Source organism: Archocentrus centrarchus, chromosome 10 (assembly GCF_007364275.1).
Source record: "Archocentrus centrarchus isolate MPI-CPG fArcCen1 chromosome 10, fArcCen1, whole genome shotgun sequence".
NCBI classification, from domain to species: Eukaryota; Metazoa; Chordata; class Actinopteri; order Cichliformes; family Cichlidae; genus Archocentrus; species Archocentrus centrarchus.
The window spans coordinates 18990623-19007176 of record NC_044355.1 but is presented as its reverse complement, the minus strand read 5'-3'; the positions used below and the strand labels follow the sequence as shown (position 1 = coordinate 19007176).

At 41.2% G+C, this 16554-nt stretch overlaps 2 protein-coding genes across 2 annotated transcripts; both read right to left on the bottom strand.

The window, feature by feature from the left end:
• Positions 1 to 1158: 1158 nt before the first annotated feature.
• Positions 1159 to 10944, bottom strand: sfxn1 (sideroflexin 1). The gene is made up of 11 exons (XM_030738670.1): positions 10836 to 10944; positions 8880 to 9049; positions 8616 to 8786; positions 8240 to 8338; positions 8064 to 8139; positions 7699 to 7784; positions 5601 to 5728; positions 5406 to 5455; positions 5128 to 5177; positions 3422 to 3469; positions 1159 to 3279 (listed from the first exon to the last, which is right to left on the bottom strand). The coding sequence occupies exons 2-11, from the start codon at positions 9041 to 9043 to the stop codon at positions 3183 to 3185; spliced, it is 969 nt and encodes a 322-aa protein (XP_030594530.1). The 5' UTR covers positions 9044 to 9049; positions 10836 to 10944; the 3' UTR covers positions 1159 to 3182.
• A 326-nt stretch (positions 10945 to 11270) lies between these two features.
• On the bottom strand, positions 11271 to 15204 carry LOC115787008 (serine/threonine-protein phosphatase 2A catalytic subunit beta isoform-like). The gene is made up of 7 exons (XM_030739558.1): positions 14981 to 15204; positions 14349 to 14558; positions 14076 to 14249; positions 13901 to 13990; positions 13571 to 13732; positions 13337 to 13455; positions 11271 to 12303 (listed from the first exon to the last, which is right to left on the bottom strand). Exons 1-7 carry the CDS (start codon positions 15080 to 15082, stop codon positions 12231 to 12233), a joined length of 930 nt encoding a protein of 309 aa, XP_030595418.1. The 5' UTR covers positions 15083 to 15204; the 3' UTR covers positions 11271 to 12230.
• Positions 15205 to 16554: the final 1350 nt, after the last annotated feature.

Here is a 16554-nt window from a genome sequence, read left to right as displayed (position 1 = left end):
TCTTCCTTAAATGGAAATGTGTTATATAATTATATTCCAAACTATTTATACTATTTATCTATTTTTTTTCACTACATCTATGTAAAACATGAAGTTCTTGAATCCAAATGTCAATTTTGATTTTCACTTTCCCAAAAATGTGTGATTTCTCAGAACAGTAAGGCATAGAAACTTTATAACAAGCTGCAAAGTGATTGTTAAGCAAAACTAAGGAGCAAGTCGTGAATGTCAGTGTTACCTAAAGTGCCAGTTGAATTGCCACCTCGGCAAAGTCCAACACATTCCAAAGATAGCAGCATACAGAGGTTATCTTGGACTTAATCTGTACTGAGTGTGAACAGAGATCTGCTGAAGGTCGATCGTGGTCTCGTTTCAGTACGTGTCAACTCTCTCCAGCTTTGGGCAATCATCTGTTAATGAATGTGAACATTATTCACTGTCACAGTGAAGCAGAAGTTGTTACATGGTTTGTGATGTTCTTGGATGTCTTTAGGTTTTGCTTTGAAAAGGCTGAACTATACACGCCGTTGTGTCCTCCTTGTGCTTGCAGTAATTCTGTGAGTAATGCAAGTCTGTCACTTTTTTTTTTTTTTTAATAGGAATGATGCTGTTGCACTTGATCAAAGACACCCAGGAAAGAGCAGCATGTACAGAGTAAACACAGCTGTTTCCCAGCAGTCTGCCAAACAAGTTACTGAGAAACAAATGCTGATGATTTAAGTAGATTGTTTCAGTACTATTTAGAGCTCACCAGCTTTGATTTGCATTTGTAAAGATTTTGAACTGTGCTACTATTATGAATCATTAGAAAACTACAACAATTCAGCTTTTTCTGAGATTTTTCCAGATTATTTCTCTTGCTTTTCCTTCTGATAAGTATCAGCGTGTCCTGCCGCTTCCCCGTGATGCACTGTTCTGTGGATGTCGCAGCTTTGCTGAGTGCAGTTCTGCCAATATCCTGTTTTAGTGCAATGCGTTGTGAAGATGTCCATAAGGCCTCAGATGTGTGCAGTCCATGTTTGCGCTTTCTTCGTTCTTCTGAACATTGTGTGCCTTCAGAATAAAACTGCTTTTGTAACATCACTCTGCTGTGGCCACTTTAAACCACAGGGTGGCACTGTGGAGCCATCTGTTTATGATCATCAAAGACCAACTGCACGATTTTTATCAAGTTTATTTCATCTGGTTAGTCGAAACATTACATCACCCCAGTGTACTGCAAAACAATCAGAAAACATTCTTTGTCACAGTATTTTAAAAATATTAATTTTGCTTTTAATGCAAGCTATAAATGACTTCCTCTTGAGTTGATTTGTATCACTTTGGCTGTGATGAAATTTCATTTGGTAGCTTGAATTTTCTGAATTAAATGTTAGTCAAATTTATCTTCAAGTGCAAAGAGGAGTTGGCTCATATGTGAGATTATGGGCAAGTCCAGTATTTATATATCCTTTTTTTTTTCTTACTCCCCTTGATCAAAGATGGACTGAAAATCGGTGCGGTCAGGAAACTGAACAGGTTTAACACGTCTTAAAATTATGCAGCATTTGGAAACCTGCTACAACATTGTGCTTTTCTAGACTAACACACTGTAAATAGCTGGAACTGGAAAATGCTACATTCAGTCACCGTGAACACTAGAGTAACAAATTTCACTTCAAATAACCTGGAGACAGCTCCAATACGTCTCTCTGAAAACACTGAAAATCTAAAATGTACTTTTACAGCAACATATCCAAGGAGATTACAGAGTGTTAAACATTAAAAACACCTTACAAAAAAAAAAATCACGAGTTGTTAAAATTTTCACAAGCATTTCATTTGCATTGTAGTGATTCAAAACACATTTGAGTTCGGCTAAAGGTGTGAGTTTTGTGGCTTTCAGTTAATCCTTTTTTCACTCTCATCCCTGATTTTAAAAATGTCCAGTGATGAGTTTGGCATGGCCCCAGATGTGAAGTTACAGTAGCTGCCAAAGTGGTTTTGGACCAACTGTGTCCAAACACACCCGGCAGACGATGTTATCTGAACGCTGACTGCAGAACAAAAGCACAGAACGTTAAATGGACCTGCTTTATCAGCTCACTTAGCTTGAACTTGCTGATATGACTAAGATAATATAATAAAAGCAGACTGGAGGTCTTTGCTGCAGATCTTTTTGGCTGGGGGTTTGTGCATTCCTCAAACTCAACAGGCTTGAAATGTGTCATTGTTTGGAGCCTTCAATGCAGGCTGAACATTGGTGACGGGCCATCCTGCAGAAACACCAACATTTATATCTAACACTCTGAAATACAGATAAAAATCTAAAACCTCAAGGAGAACATTAGAGTAAACTTCCAGATCAATTTAAAATGTGTCACTTTGTGTGGTAGTAATTAAATCTTCTGAGAATTAGGCTTTATGGAAGTGGGAACTTGTGTGTTTTCAGTGTTCCTGAACGCAGCCTCTGTGTTACTAAAGTGGCAGAAAAAATACTTTTCAAAAAACCAGAGAGTGGTTTGTTCACACATTACTAGTGAGTAGAATAAATAGAACAACAAACACTGATTATTAAGACATGAAATAGCACCGTGTTGGCCCATCTTAACATCAAACTTTATAGGGTGGTTCCCTGGAGAAAGCTTGTTTATTACTCATTTGGCAGGTAGTTTAAAGAGAATACCAGCAGGCTGTAATCCTTGGTAGAGGCCTTAAAAGTACAGATTTGGCAAATGCAAGAACTGCAGAGAACAATGTAATAATAATCAGATCTGAGCCGTCAGAATGAAGATAAGAGAAAAGAAAAACTGCCGGGCAGAAGGATGTGACAGTGGTTTCATGGCAACATATGGCACATAACAAAGTCACCGGCTTTAAAGTAATAAAACATGGCACAGAAGAAAACAATGGGCCACTTTACATCTGTCAAGATAAACATCAAACTTTTCATCCTGCTTGGAGAACTTCAGCAGTGTCAGTAAAATCTACAATCACATAGACAAAAGTGAACATCTCATAACAAAGGGACTGACAGAGAGAGGGAGAGTCCTCAGATATCCATCTGAACTGGTGGAAATGAGGAGAGTAAAACTTAACTTTGGCACACTGAATGAGGAGAGCTGGCAGAGAGGTGAGGACCGAGCCTGCATCTGTGCTATGGCAGTGTTCGGATGAGGTTGGGGGGACGGGGTTGCACACACTCATAGCCCTTTGTTGAAGTAAACCCTCTCCACTCCTGGGTGGTTGGCACGGATTTTCTCCTGCAGCTCAGGCTCCAAGCGGCTGACTGACATAGAGCTGGATTGTGGGTGGGAAAGAAGGGATTAAATGGGTCAAATGGAAACAATGTAGGCATATAAGGCAACCTTTCAGGCAGAAAAACTAAATCATGCAGTCTGCGATAGACCATTTATTATTAATTTCAAAAAGATTCACTCACCTTTTCTGAGGGAACAACGCACAGCAGAGTGGCGTAGCGAATACAAGGCTAAAAAAAAAAGAAACATCGATAAAGCATACAAAGCAGCCAAAACTCAAAAATGATGAGTTCACTCACTTTTAAATTAAAGTTTGATGTGATCACAGTAAAATAAGTTAAGGGGTCACAAATGATCTAAAATTCTGAAACAAATATAATTACCAAAGTTTACCAAGTAGCTGAAGCTAAAAATCTTGCACCACTTGAAATAAAACAAATACATGCAGTCATATGAAACAGAAAGTTTTTACAGGACTTCCTGCAGTCATGTGAAAAACTAAACACATCCTTATTGCTTGCATAGCAATTAAAAGGGTAAGCAACAACCAGATTAACTGATCAGCACATGTGACCGCCTCTACAGAAGCAGACGTTTTAGCAGTTTGTTGATCCGGAGCATTCAAGTGTGTGTTAACACAATGCCACAATCTCCCTAGAAGTGGACGTCCCAGCAAATTCACTGTGGTCAGACCGTGCAACGCTCAGAGAAACAGCAAAAAATCCAGGAGCTACATCTCAGACTCTTCAGGCCTCAGTTAGCATGTTAAATGTTAAAGTTCACGAGCCAAAGCAGAGCAGCAAATCTACAACAGAACGGCTACACTCTTATATATATATATATATATATATATATATATATATATATATATATATATATATATATATATATATATATATATATATATATATATATATATATATATATATATATATATATATAAAAAATATTGGTCATACCATGTTTCATAGTGCAAGATTATCTATTATGACTGCACACTCATTGTTTAACAAGCTACAAATCACAAGTCATTAACCAATGAGCTCGCATTTTCAGTCAGACCTGTCCTTCCTCATCACGTCCATTTTTTTAAAAATCCCCCAAGATGGCAACAGCGGTAATGCTCATCTCAAGGCTTCAAAACAGGCCTTCAGAAACCAGCGGGTGATGCCACAGTAGCTATTTCCATCTTTCATACCGTCTATGGTTTGCACCTTCAATTTACAAGGGACAGCTAAGGGTTTCCTTAAAGCCAGAGGAGCTGAAACAGCTTGTTTCAGCTGATGAAGCTGTTTAAGATCAATGTGGACTGTTTTGAGTCCAGTAGAGTCCAAGAATAAGCATACAGAAATCAGCATAACTGGCCAGTTTTCATAGCATATAAACTGCTAGATTATAAGAGACTTTATAAACCATGTATAAACCAAATGTGTTGAAACAACCAGCTGAGGTGTACTATAGTTTATCTATGTGGTTTCAGACACATCTACCCATTACTGTAGTAATGATGCAGATAAGCATACTTCCATAATGTGCTTCTAAAAGGAGAACGCCGTCTCATTGTGCATTAGCTTGCAGAATGTTTTGCTAATCAGAGTCATGTGAGCTGAAGTAAAGCGTTACACATGATTTTAACAGTCGCGCTCAGGTCACAGGAGGCCACGCGGAGTAGGAAGCATAAAGTGAAAAGCTGGGATGATGTCTGAGTCATCCCTTAACAGGACAAAAAAAGAAAGCAGATTCAAACTCATACATGGGTTGAAACATTTCCATATCATTATCCAGTGTGCTAACAAATCTTGTGAGGACACTGCACCGTAAATGTTGGCATTTAAAGTGATACACTGCAAACGATGGCTTATCAGGTGAACTATCTCTGAGAACTCACCAGAATCCCACCAGGCTGACCTGAATAGGTGCACTCATCCATGGGAACTTCTGAAAAGGGCAGGCAGAAAAAAAAAAAAGAATGAGGGGCACAAAAGCAGCAGTCAATTCCCATACGAGAGCGGCCTCATGTGCTCAGTGCGTTTCATCCCCCCGATGTGTGATTATGAAAAAGGAGCCAAGCAGTTAATGATCATCTAGCTTGATGTTATTTTATCCCGAGAAGGTCACTGCAACAAATGCATTTATCAGTTTGCCGTAACTCAGCCGTATGCTTACCCTCAGAAAGGCCTTCTTTTCCAAATGGTTCATTAAAAATGGGGGAATAGCTGAAAAGACAAAAGAAAAAAAATGTAACAAAACTGCTGTTTTTTTTTTGTTTTTTTAATTAATGGTCATATCTGGGGCCAAAAAGTGACAAAAAAAAAGAGAAAATCTCAGAGTGGCAGTTAAACTGAGAAAACACTTCCATACCCATTCCTGGAGAAGCCATGAGGATCCTGGAAACCACAACCTGAGAGATCGCCTGCTGTGCGGCCTTTGTTGACTCTCCTAACCTGTTGTCATTTTCATCTGTTATAGGGATACCATGCTGGAGTTCTCTGAAGACAAGAAGCAAAACAGGTTCAGCAAAATATGCTGATCATTTCTGGAAATTTATAAGCTAAAATGCAAAGTAGAGCTTCTGCTGAAGAACCTGGAAATAGAAATGTAATACAGGGACAGCTGGGACATGAAGTGCATTACAGGAGGAGGCTGTATAATTCATCTCACTGCCATATACTCATTGACAGAAAACCTTTATTAAAGTAAATTACTTGAAGTTTTTATAGAAATGTACACAGTGAAAGGAGTTTTATTGGATGCTGTATACTCCAAAGGTACATGTGTGCATATGCGGTATTATGGGGACATTAACAAGTTGCTTATTAGCATGAATATCAATAACATTTTCATCCTTTATTAGCAGTTATTAATGTCTTAGTCTGAATGACAACTATTAGGAGTTTTCCATAACTTCAATAACCTCCTGATTACTGCTTACTGATACTTTGCATGAATTATGATCTTAACAGACTTTGCTTTATAAGCATGGCCTTTATAAGGTGATAATACCACTCTTCACTTTTCTAAATAACTCAAAGTTATGTCTTTCAAAATGAGAATGTGTTATCCATTCTAACGCAAGGTCTGCTCATAACTGGGCCAATAACAACAAATATTGGTATAATACAGTAGTCTGCCTGCCCCTTTCTCCTCTACACTACAGAGGTTAGCAGTCTCTCCCAAACTCAGCCAGCTATCTTGGATACACGTCCAAAACGGATGGAACAAGCAGATGTCGTGTTACCAAATAACTGGGAAAACAAGAGCACCACTGAGCTCGGCTGTTTTGGCTCCATAACCAGAGGACAACCCCACCCCCACCCCCACCCCCACCGACACCGGTCAAAGTGCTGTTATAGTAAAGTCAGTGAACAAGTGTGTGAAGTTTGATGGGTCTAGCTTGAACAGTATGTATCTGTGGTGTGACTTTGAACATCCTCGGTCACATTGTTCTCGAGTTATGGCCAGCATTAAAGTTTTTGTGGAACAGACACCGCGGCCACCGCGGCTATGACAGTACTTCAACTTTTTCTTTGAAACTGCCGTGTTAAAAAAGGGAAGCACAACTTTTATGAAAATTGCCATTTACTCTTCAATGCATTCAGAAGGAAAGAAAATGCTGTTAATGTTGAAGTTGCTGGGACAACGTTGAGCAGGATGACAAATAGCAGCATCTCACAGTCACAGTGGATTTATGACCTGAAACCTTGATTTATTCTTTTTCCAATTAGATGCATCCCAAATGTGTGCGTTTCCCTGAGAGAAAAGCCCTCTGAGCTCTATTTGTGCATTAATTACTATTTCAACACCCATCCAGGATCGGGGGAAGTACAACAGACAGAGGAAGAAAAGTGGTGCTGAAAAGAGGAAGAGATCGTGAAAGAAAAAGACAGAGAGAGGAAATGGGAAAGGAATAAGTCACCAAGTATAAGTATCCTTATATCCTTTCAGTGTGATGGTTACTTTTCTGTTTTTCAGTACGGTGCTCTCCATTTACAACTATTCCTTTATGATATTTTTAATGATTGAAGAAAGGAAAATTCATCAAATCATCAAAACCAGTCAGTACCACTTGCACTATTTGCAGCACCAAATAATTGTGCTCAGGGATCTGTAACATGATGATCCAATGGTTCATAACTAACATGGAGTTTGACCCTTATTAACACACACACACACCAGTTCCTTATTAAAGTTGCCTCCTCTTTGCACTTTATAAATTTATAAACACAAATGATTTTGTGAAGTCACAGCAACTCTACTCAGTTCATCCTCGAGTCCAAGCAAATGACTTGGACTCGAGGAAGAACTGTTTTGGTAAATTTGAAGAAACTCCCACAACAAGTTTACAATACATATTGCATTAAAGAGTAGGACCCACAGATGAACAGCCTAGAAATATATCACCTCCAGTCACGGCTGCTGCCAGCGATGTACTAACCTGAGTGCTGCAAGTGCTCCTTACCTTTGTCTCATCAGTGGGATGTTGATACAGTTAGCAGCAGCTACAGCAGCAAAGGGAACAAACCGTCCAATCAGAGGTGAAATGTGCTACAGCAGGAGGAAAGAAATTAAGCTCAGATGTAAAAATAGCTTGAAGAATTTCAGCGTTTCACACCAGTATTTCAGACGGTGAGCAGAAAGGCTTTTCTACCACACTGACAACATCAAAGCGTGCACGACAACATGATTACTGAGCATGGTGCTCTGAACAATGTGGGTTTTCAATGACAAACTACTAATGTGCGGCTAACTTCACGTCAGCACACCCATGCCTCTGAAGTCAGTGTATTAATATGAGATGTAGGATGGGGTTGGATGAACTGATACCTTTGTTAGTGAATTTAGTCCTAGAGCGGTGGCAACTGCCCCTGTGGTGGCAGACACATAAGCTGTGCCAAGCTGACTGCGAACAAAAGAGGCACCGGTCACATCACGCAAACAAAAACTGTAAAATTAATGGGTTAATATGCGCCGGCATCAGTGGCAAAGCATCTGTCTCTTACCCGACTGTTATGGGGGCGTCGCCGCTCCTGTTGGTATAATTGACTATTGCATTGAAAGACTGATTGATCCACTGCCAGAACAACACAGCAGGAGTTGTCCTGTGAGATTGAAATTAGCAAAAGGATAGTGGAGTTTAAATCATTAAAAATACAGATTACTCTCCTGTGGAGGAATGCTATCACCCCAGCAAGCATCAACAACACTGAGCACACCTGAGCACACTAGCTTTGTGAAACTTCAGCAGCAAAATTTAAACCAGACATCAGGAATTCAAACACATTTGAATTTCCCTCGATGACATGCTCTGCTGCAAAAAACTTATAATCAGCTTGGGTGCGGCTATCAGTCTGACAGTTAACTCGCACATGCCCTTACTTGTAAAACGTCATCATGCATCCAGTGATCGTCATGTTCATTGGAACCTGTGCTGACATGCGACCTATCAGGATCATCTTCTCTCCGGTGTCGGGATGGAAAGCTGAGTCAAAAACATATTTGGCTCTCCACAGTTCATCCTCCGTTAGCCCCGGAGAGACTATACCCTGCCTACAAGACAGTGAGCATATAAAATCACATTTTCCATCTTATAGTAGCACAGAGTTTAAATCCTGTTTCTGGAAAACTGAGTAGGGTGGTTACCTGTAGTCAGTGATGATTTTGTGCGCGTGTGCTAGTTGTTCGTTTGTCAGGAGGACGTTCCTGGGATCTGTGACGGTGAAGAAATGTTTAGCCCGACCTACAAATGTGCTCTGGTCCCAACGGGGCTCCTTGATGTTTATGGAAGTGGATAGCTCTGCTGCCATATTTATCTGGGGGAACAAAACGTTATACTAATCATATCAGATACAATAAATTCACATAGCAATGCTTTAAGGAGGACTTATGTTCATTTTCAGCTCCACATTTGTATTCTTGGACTATAGCAGAGTGGCTTTGCATGATTCATGGTGGGGCTCCTAAATATAAAACAAACTGTTTTTACTCCCTTCAATCCAACTTCTGATTGGCCGCCCGTTGCAAACAGAAGGTTTGAAAAGCAGGTGAGACAGAGCCAAAAGAAGAAGAAGAAAAAAAAGATCTGTGACTCACGGGGGCAGGCAGGCAGAACAGGTCCAATCAGAGCATTGGCAGGAACCTTCTCGTGAAGTACTTGTGTAATCGTTATAATAATAAAATAATAAAAATATTTTGGGCTAAAAATGCCAAAATAAAGGCCATTTTCATATCTGCATTGTTTTCAGCAAACTGGCTAAAACTATTCCAGTAATTTTGGGCCCTGCTCCAGCACTCACCAGAGGACCCCTTCCCCCTTTCAGGCTTTATTTCTTTTGCAGACAAAAGTCAGTGAGGGAGGACTGGCGAAGGACAATGCTTCTATTGCTACGCTGCTATTTCAGCATAATGTTGCTAAGTGAGGGCTGACCTGACAGAGGAACTGTGAAGCATCAAATTGCAACTGGGCACACACCAACACCCCCAAATTGAAAACCACCTCTTTGGAAAGCCCCCCCTGCCACTACCGCACTATACAAGAGCTGAAAAAGTGGCATTTTTACCAAAAAGGTTACAAACTGCATAAACTTTATTGCTTTTTTTTTGCCATAAATGAGTACTTACTTTAAACTTTATTGTATGAGTTAGTCTGAAAGCAGCCAAAATTGGCTTGCACTGGTCAAAGCACGCAGCATGCTTGTCTAAGTACAGTTTGTGGGTCCCAAGATCAGGCTGGGCTATCTGGATTTATTCTTTGCTTCAGATGATCTGCTGTGAGAAGACACGCAGCAGCAGTGAATGCAAACTGAAAGTGCAGCAAACATGGCTCTGTACAACAGAAAACTGTTGTACAGAGAGCATGCTGTCACTTTAAACTGAATACTGGAAAAGGGTTAAGGGGCAGTTCCTGACCCCCCCCCCCCCCCCCCCCCCCCCCCCCCCCCAGGTAATATGATTAATAGGATGCCAAATGTGTAATAACTGCTATAAGAGGAGTGAAGTTTGTACTGACACGGCCTTTGATCCATAAACCCACACTGCTTCTGCCCTCACTCTCAGCCAATCAACGGCGGCCTGCGTGGCTGCACATTAAACTGCAATTCACAACAACTCCTTACAATCAAATTTATTATTTATAGTCACATATTTTAACCCCCCTTTTTTGTCAGCCTGGCATGTGACACTAGAAAAACTCTGCTCTGTGTGTGTGTGTGTGTGGTCGCAGGGTAAACATGCCCCATGAATGGATACGGTTTATTGTCCAACCCGACGTAGACCAGTTAAATCTGGACTGTAACTGGAGGTGTTTCTGCACCTGAAAAAAAAAGGCGCCAAAACATTCACCGAAAACAATGAAAATCCAGGTGCGGTCGTTTTAAAACGACTAATTAGACTCGACATCTGTCCAGCCCGATAATTGTCCAGCTGTGCGCCCCAGATTCAACTAGTATCAGCCTGCCACATCCACACAAGCAGCAGGCTTCCCGAGGAGCCAAACTGTCTAATCACTGTTTGACACGTCGGACACACAAAGCGGACACAGCGACGAAGCTGGGCTCGTCTGTGGCGATCCATTTTGGAAAACACGCAAAGGTTACTTACTGCACTGTAGTCTCCGGAGGTCCGCAAAGAGGAGTCCCTGAAAGGCTGCGGCCAGCTAATTTTCAATGCAGCAGCGTCCGCGCAGCCAGAGGGCGCACAGGAAACCAGAGGAGCTTCACCGAGAAAATAAAAGCCCTGCCGCACTTCTTATTAGAAACAAAAAAATACCCCACCTGATAATGACAGAAAAGCCTTTTCTTAAAACAACACACAATGATGATCCACTCATCCGCAAACTAGCACGAGCACTCATAAACAGTTTGGGGCGACAAACTGAGCTGCAAATCGCCAAATAATTTACATCATGCTTTTATTTTCAGAACTACATCCGCCAGTGCTCTGTGGATTGTCGCAACATTGATTTACAGGCAGTAAATCATTAATATTTGTTAAAACTTTGCAGGATTTCCACACATGTATGTCTAATAAACGGGTGTTAATAGTGGAGGTTTGTTATTTGGTTAAAATCATAAATGCATATTTAAAAAATAGTTTGGAATAGCAAGTCCTATCTTTACAATGTTTTAAAAACAGACTGTATTAAAAATCTGTATTAGCAATTAAATACGTCGTATTAAGTACGTAAAATTACTCTTTCATGCAACCAATTTACTGGACATAATCCATTCACAATAAAGCTAATTATCGCTGTCTGGGCTGATCATCTGCACCGATTTTGGGGGTCTGTTTCCATCTAGTGGTGACTGATGAGAGCTACGGGGAATAATGCCACAAGCTGTACCAAAAGGGAAATAAATGGCAAAACAACGGCAGTTTTATTTATTTTTTATAGCTGTGACTGCAAAACATTAAGTTAAATTATTAGATTTTCTTTACATGTCATTTGTACCAGTATTGCCTAATTAAATGAAATACATTAACTGCCATGTGGGACAGCAGAAAGAGAGCTACTTACACTATAACAGGATATAAAAAGAACAAAATCTGTCAGTGCCATGTGATAAAAATCAAATACAAAAGTGCAAAGAGAACATACTCATTCCTATCATCTCAATCCACAAAATAAACACTTGCACTTCAGTTACAAAAAGAAAAGAGTTCACATTGTACATACTGCAACCTTTGTTTGAGGCCATGCCGAGTGAAAGATGCAGCTTATATACTGTATGTGGCAACACACTCTGCTTATCAACATCTAGCCATTATTCTCAGCGTTAGTTCATTCGTGTTTCCTGATAAACCAGCAGGTATTATGACAGTATTGTTCATAGTAGCAGTAATTTCTAGCAATTAAAACATCATGCACAGAGAGGAAGGAGTTAAAAGGACGTTATTTTCCATTTTACTGTAATTATGGCACACAAGTTCAGGGGGGATTGAATGCTTCTTTTCCCAAGCCTCTGTGCAGCCTGTTACAGTTCTCACCAGCGTTCTTTACAGGAAATAGTCCGGCGTACGCCGCGTGACGTGGGGCTCTCCTCTGCGTGGTGCAGGGTCAAACTGTAGACTAACAGAAAGAGCAGGGCTCCTCATCAACTCACATTTTGGATAATTAGGTGTATTTATTTAAGGCAGTGTGAAACCTGAGGGGCGTACTACAAAGCCAGATTAATGGATTAGCAAGCTATGTTGCGCCTAAATTCAGAGTTTTCAGTGTCACGAAAGTGGCTCTCTTTATACCTGGCTAAATCACCGTAATTGGGTGCAGGTTATGTTCCGAGTTTTAATTTAGTTGGCTGGAAGCTCCATGTTTTCTCACATTCTTTTATTTACACCAAGTGCATCATAGATTCTCCTCAAGTTGTTAAGCCATAACTCACTAAAGCCACTGACTGAAGCGCAAACTGTGCATTGCATTGTCACGGGAAAATGTTTTTATAAATGGTAAATAGACTAGTTCCTATATAGCGCTTTTCTACTCTAGCTGAGCACTCAAAGCACTTCATATAACACGTTTGCATTTACCCATTCACACACACACATTCACACAAGCACTGTTTTCTACTTCAAAGTGCTTTCTATCTAACATTCACACAGTCTTGGGGTTCAGTATCTTGCAGACTCCAGCAGCCAGGAATCGAACCACCAACCTTCCAATTCGTAGGTGACCTGCTCTATTTCCAGAGCCACAGCCACCCCAACTAAGTGTCCTTTTTGCTGCTGGGGTTGCAGCTGCTAGAACACAGAACACACACCAGGAATGCCTGTTCAATCCATAAAATTAATTTCAGTTTGATCTGTCAACAAACTAGAGCAATTCATTTTATTAGGCTGTTACAGCATTTATGAGGAAGGAGAATCATATGACCCGTGAAAGGACCCATTTTGTGTGAGCGTGCACAGAGCCTGAAGCAAAAAGCCAGCTTGACAGAGAAAATTGATAACCACCACCGTGATACCCGTTATCTCTGACCGGTATTTTAGGTTTTGTCAAACAAGCTAAAGCAAAGAAAGTCTGACTTTGTTAAACTTTGTTTGTAGTACACCCCTCTGTGCAAAGAGACAAGTTTGTATTATTACACATGAGAAACTTTACTTACAAAGAGTATTTCAATGTGTCATCAAGCTCCATGATTGCTGCCTGGTTTCCACAACGATAACAATAGTTTGGCGCACTGAAGATCGTCACGACATTGCGGTCGTGGCACCAGTTATAACCCTAAATCAAGACATCAGTTGCATATTAATTATTTTAAAATTGCAGTGAGTGAAGGCTATATCTGTCGAGGAAAAAAAACAGAACTACTTTTGGCACGTAAACAAAGTCAGAGTACCTCCATGACCAGCTGGTGGGCTCTTGAAACCAAAGTGAGGCCGTTTGCATGGTTGAAAGTCTCAGAAATGTCCTGCCCGAATGTGTAACCAGCACCGCGTGGTGATATGCCCCAGCCGCCGCGGTCATCAGGATCTGACCACAACAAGTCACACATTGGACCCTGAAAAGTGAAGGGAACGCCAGTGTTGTTTAGTGCAGCTTCTGTTCAATACAAAGAAGAGTCAGCTAGAATATTTGCTAAATGAATCTCTGAACATCAGTGTGTTATGACAGCACAGGAGAAGAAAGTATGTCACATTATTGCAGCTTTTATATAATCTGGGTCTACCTCATGAGGAACTTCCTGCAAGCGATCCAGCGCTCGGATGTGTTCCAGTGTGTCTATTGAAGGGGATAATCCTCCATGGAGGCAGAATATCTTTAAAAGAAGAAAGATGACATAAACGACACAGATCCACTCCCCCTACCTGGGCTTCATGACGGCTCTGAAAACTCATCTTTACCTGGTTATCTACCAGCGCGGTAAGGGGAAGATAATCAAATAGATCTGTGAAGTACTTCCAAACGTTGGCATTTCCATATTTCCTTAAGCACTCGTCGTAAAAACCGTACACCTGTGTGATCTGTCTGCTCTCGTGGTTCCCTCTGAGAATTGTGATCCGTTCGCGGAACCTTACCTGTGCAGAAAAAAAATGCATTCATAAACAGAGTTTTACATGTTTATATCCATTTTGAGGCTAGACTTATCACAACACAACATCAGCAGCAAGATATACCTTAAGAGAAACCAGGAGTGTAACAGTCTCCACAGAATAGTAGCCTCTGTCAACATAGTCTCCCATGAAGAGGTAATTAGTATCTGGAGACTTCCCTCCAATCTTAAACAGCTCCATCAGGTCATGAAACTGTCCGTGGACATCTCCACAGACCGTCACGGGGCATCTCACCTCCTGCACATTGGACTCTTTCGTCAAGATCTCCTTGGCCTATGTATGAGAACCAATTAAACAGGTTAGCATGTAACAGAGTGTGGTGCACTTCGGGAGCCCGTAGTGTAAACAAGTCATTAACAAGCCAAATGTGATTATTCCTCCTTTTCATGCATCACATTATTACAGAGTTTGCTGTTGTTCTGCCAGTGCACTTCAGGACCAACAGTGGGCGTAGGAAGGGAAAACATTCCCAGGCATCTCCCTCCATCTTCTCGGCTTCTCTTAGAAATCTACTGCATGCAGCTACAGTCAGATGGCGTGCTGCTGTAAGGCCACATGCAAAGACTAACAGAGTCTAGGCAGTATTTCTATTAAAGCCGCCATTCGTGTGATGTCTGGGCCATCCTAGCTAGCACTGCAGAAAGCTAATAATGTGAGGTACTGCTAAGTCGCTTGGCTTCCAGCGCAAACCTCACCTTTTCGCAGAGGACTTTGACCTGGTTCTCTGTCAGCTGCCTGCACTCATTCAGCTGTTCGATCCATCCGTCCACCTCCTTGGTGAACGATTTGTCGTCCATGCCTGCTTTGCCGTCAGCTAGCGAGCCGACCAGCTGTAAAATTCTTCGGGAAAATTTCTCGCTATTTCGTTACGTTTCGGTGTCCCTGCTACGCTGCGTCCTACCGAGCTCTCTGCCCAGCGTCAGTGTGTGTGTGTGTGTGTGTGTGTGTGTGTGTGTGTGTGTGTGTGCGTGCGTGCGCACGCTCATGCGCGCGTATTCTCCCATCACACGAACGCGCAAACCGTCCTGCGTCCCTGCGCTCTGGTGTGTGTGTGTGTGTGTGTTGTCTAAAACAATAAGAATCATGGGCTGTTTCATTCATAGACAAAGTATTCAGTGTTTATTTCCTGAGTAGCAGATCTACTCTGAGCCTCTCCTGAATGACTGAGCTCTTCAGCCTATCTCTAAGAGACAGCACGGACACCCTTTGGATAAAGCTCATTTACACTGCTTGGATCAACAATCTCATTCTTTCACTACCTTCAGCTCATGACCATAGGTGAGGGTGGCTACGATCGGTGTCGTGCCAAAAAGTGATTTCCGATGTTTCTATGTGTGTGTGTGTTTTTTTTTTAATTTATTTAAATGTACAATGTATCTGCTAGTCAATAGAGTGGTAAATGACCACTTAAAATATCTTTAGAGAACTGTGATGTTATATTTGTAGTAATTTCTGCAGCCCTCAGATTTCTCTTTAAAAATGCATTTTTAATGTTAGAAACAGTTTTTACCCAGATACATAAAGAATGTATAAAAGTCACTTTGGCAAAAAGTGATTGCAGCTTGTACCTTATGACAGAAATGTTGTTTCTCACTCAAAATTACTCCGTATAATTCATGAAAGATATGTTTGACACATGTTTCACAGATTACAGGTCAAAAAGTCATTCACAACAGTCGAACAGATGATGACTTTTTGGCACAACACTGGTAAACTAACAGCTTCACTGTCACACTCAGCTCTCGCTGCACTACAGCGGACCATTACCATGTCTTCAGACTTGATGGTCCCAATTCTTATCCCAGCTGCTTCACACGCAGCTGAACAACAACCACCTGCAAGCTGGAGGTTGTTGTTCAATGAAGCCAGCAGTGCCAGATCACCTACAAAAAGCATAGACCAGATACAGAGACCACGGGCCTCCACCCCTCAGCTGAACATGCAATTTTTGTCCATAAAGATTATGACCAGAATCTGTGACAAAGGGGAGCCTCTCTTTGAAATAGTAATTAAAATGCTCCAACAGGGTTCAACAGCACAAACAGTTCAGGGACTCACATTAGCAGAGGTGAGGCCTGACAGTCGTTAGCTACAGACACCTGTTTCAGAGCACAGAGCACTCAAGTTATTAATGTTGACGTCTAAAATTTCTCAGCTTTTACAAAAACTACCCCCTTGCAAACTTCCGTAATTTTAGACTGTCCCTGCAATGAAAATGCTGCAAACTTTTTCAAAGTTTCTAGTCTCTGGGGAAAATTTGGAAATGCAG

Excerpts from the sequence above, each read along its gene's own strand:
- sfxn1 (XM_030738670.1), bottom strand. The coding sequence starts at position 9,043 with ATGGCAGCAGAGCTATCCACTTCCATAAACATCAAGGAGCCCCGTTGG. Across the intron at positions 5,729-7,698 it reads ATCCCACTGATGAGACAAAG|AGAACTCCAGCATGGTATCC; the intron begins GTAAGGAGCACT and ends TCTTGTCTTCAG. Across the intron at positions 5,456-5,600 it reads CATGGCTTCTCCAGGAATGG|CTATTCCCCCATTTTTAATG; the intron begins GTATGGAAGTGT and ends TTGTCTTTTCAG.
- LOC115787008 (XM_030739558.1), bottom strand. The coding sequence starts at position 15,082 with ATGGACGACAAATCGTTCACCAAGGAGGTGGACGGATGGATCGAACAG. Across the intron at positions 13,456-13,570 it reads CCCACCAGCTGGTCATGGAG|GGTTATAACTGGTGCCACGA; the intron begins GTACTCTGACTT and ends GTCTTGATTTAG. Across the intron at positions 12,304-13,336 it reads GACACATTGAAATACTCTTT|TCTACAGTTTGACCCTGCAC; the intron begins GTAAGTAAAGTT and ends TCTTTCTGTTAG.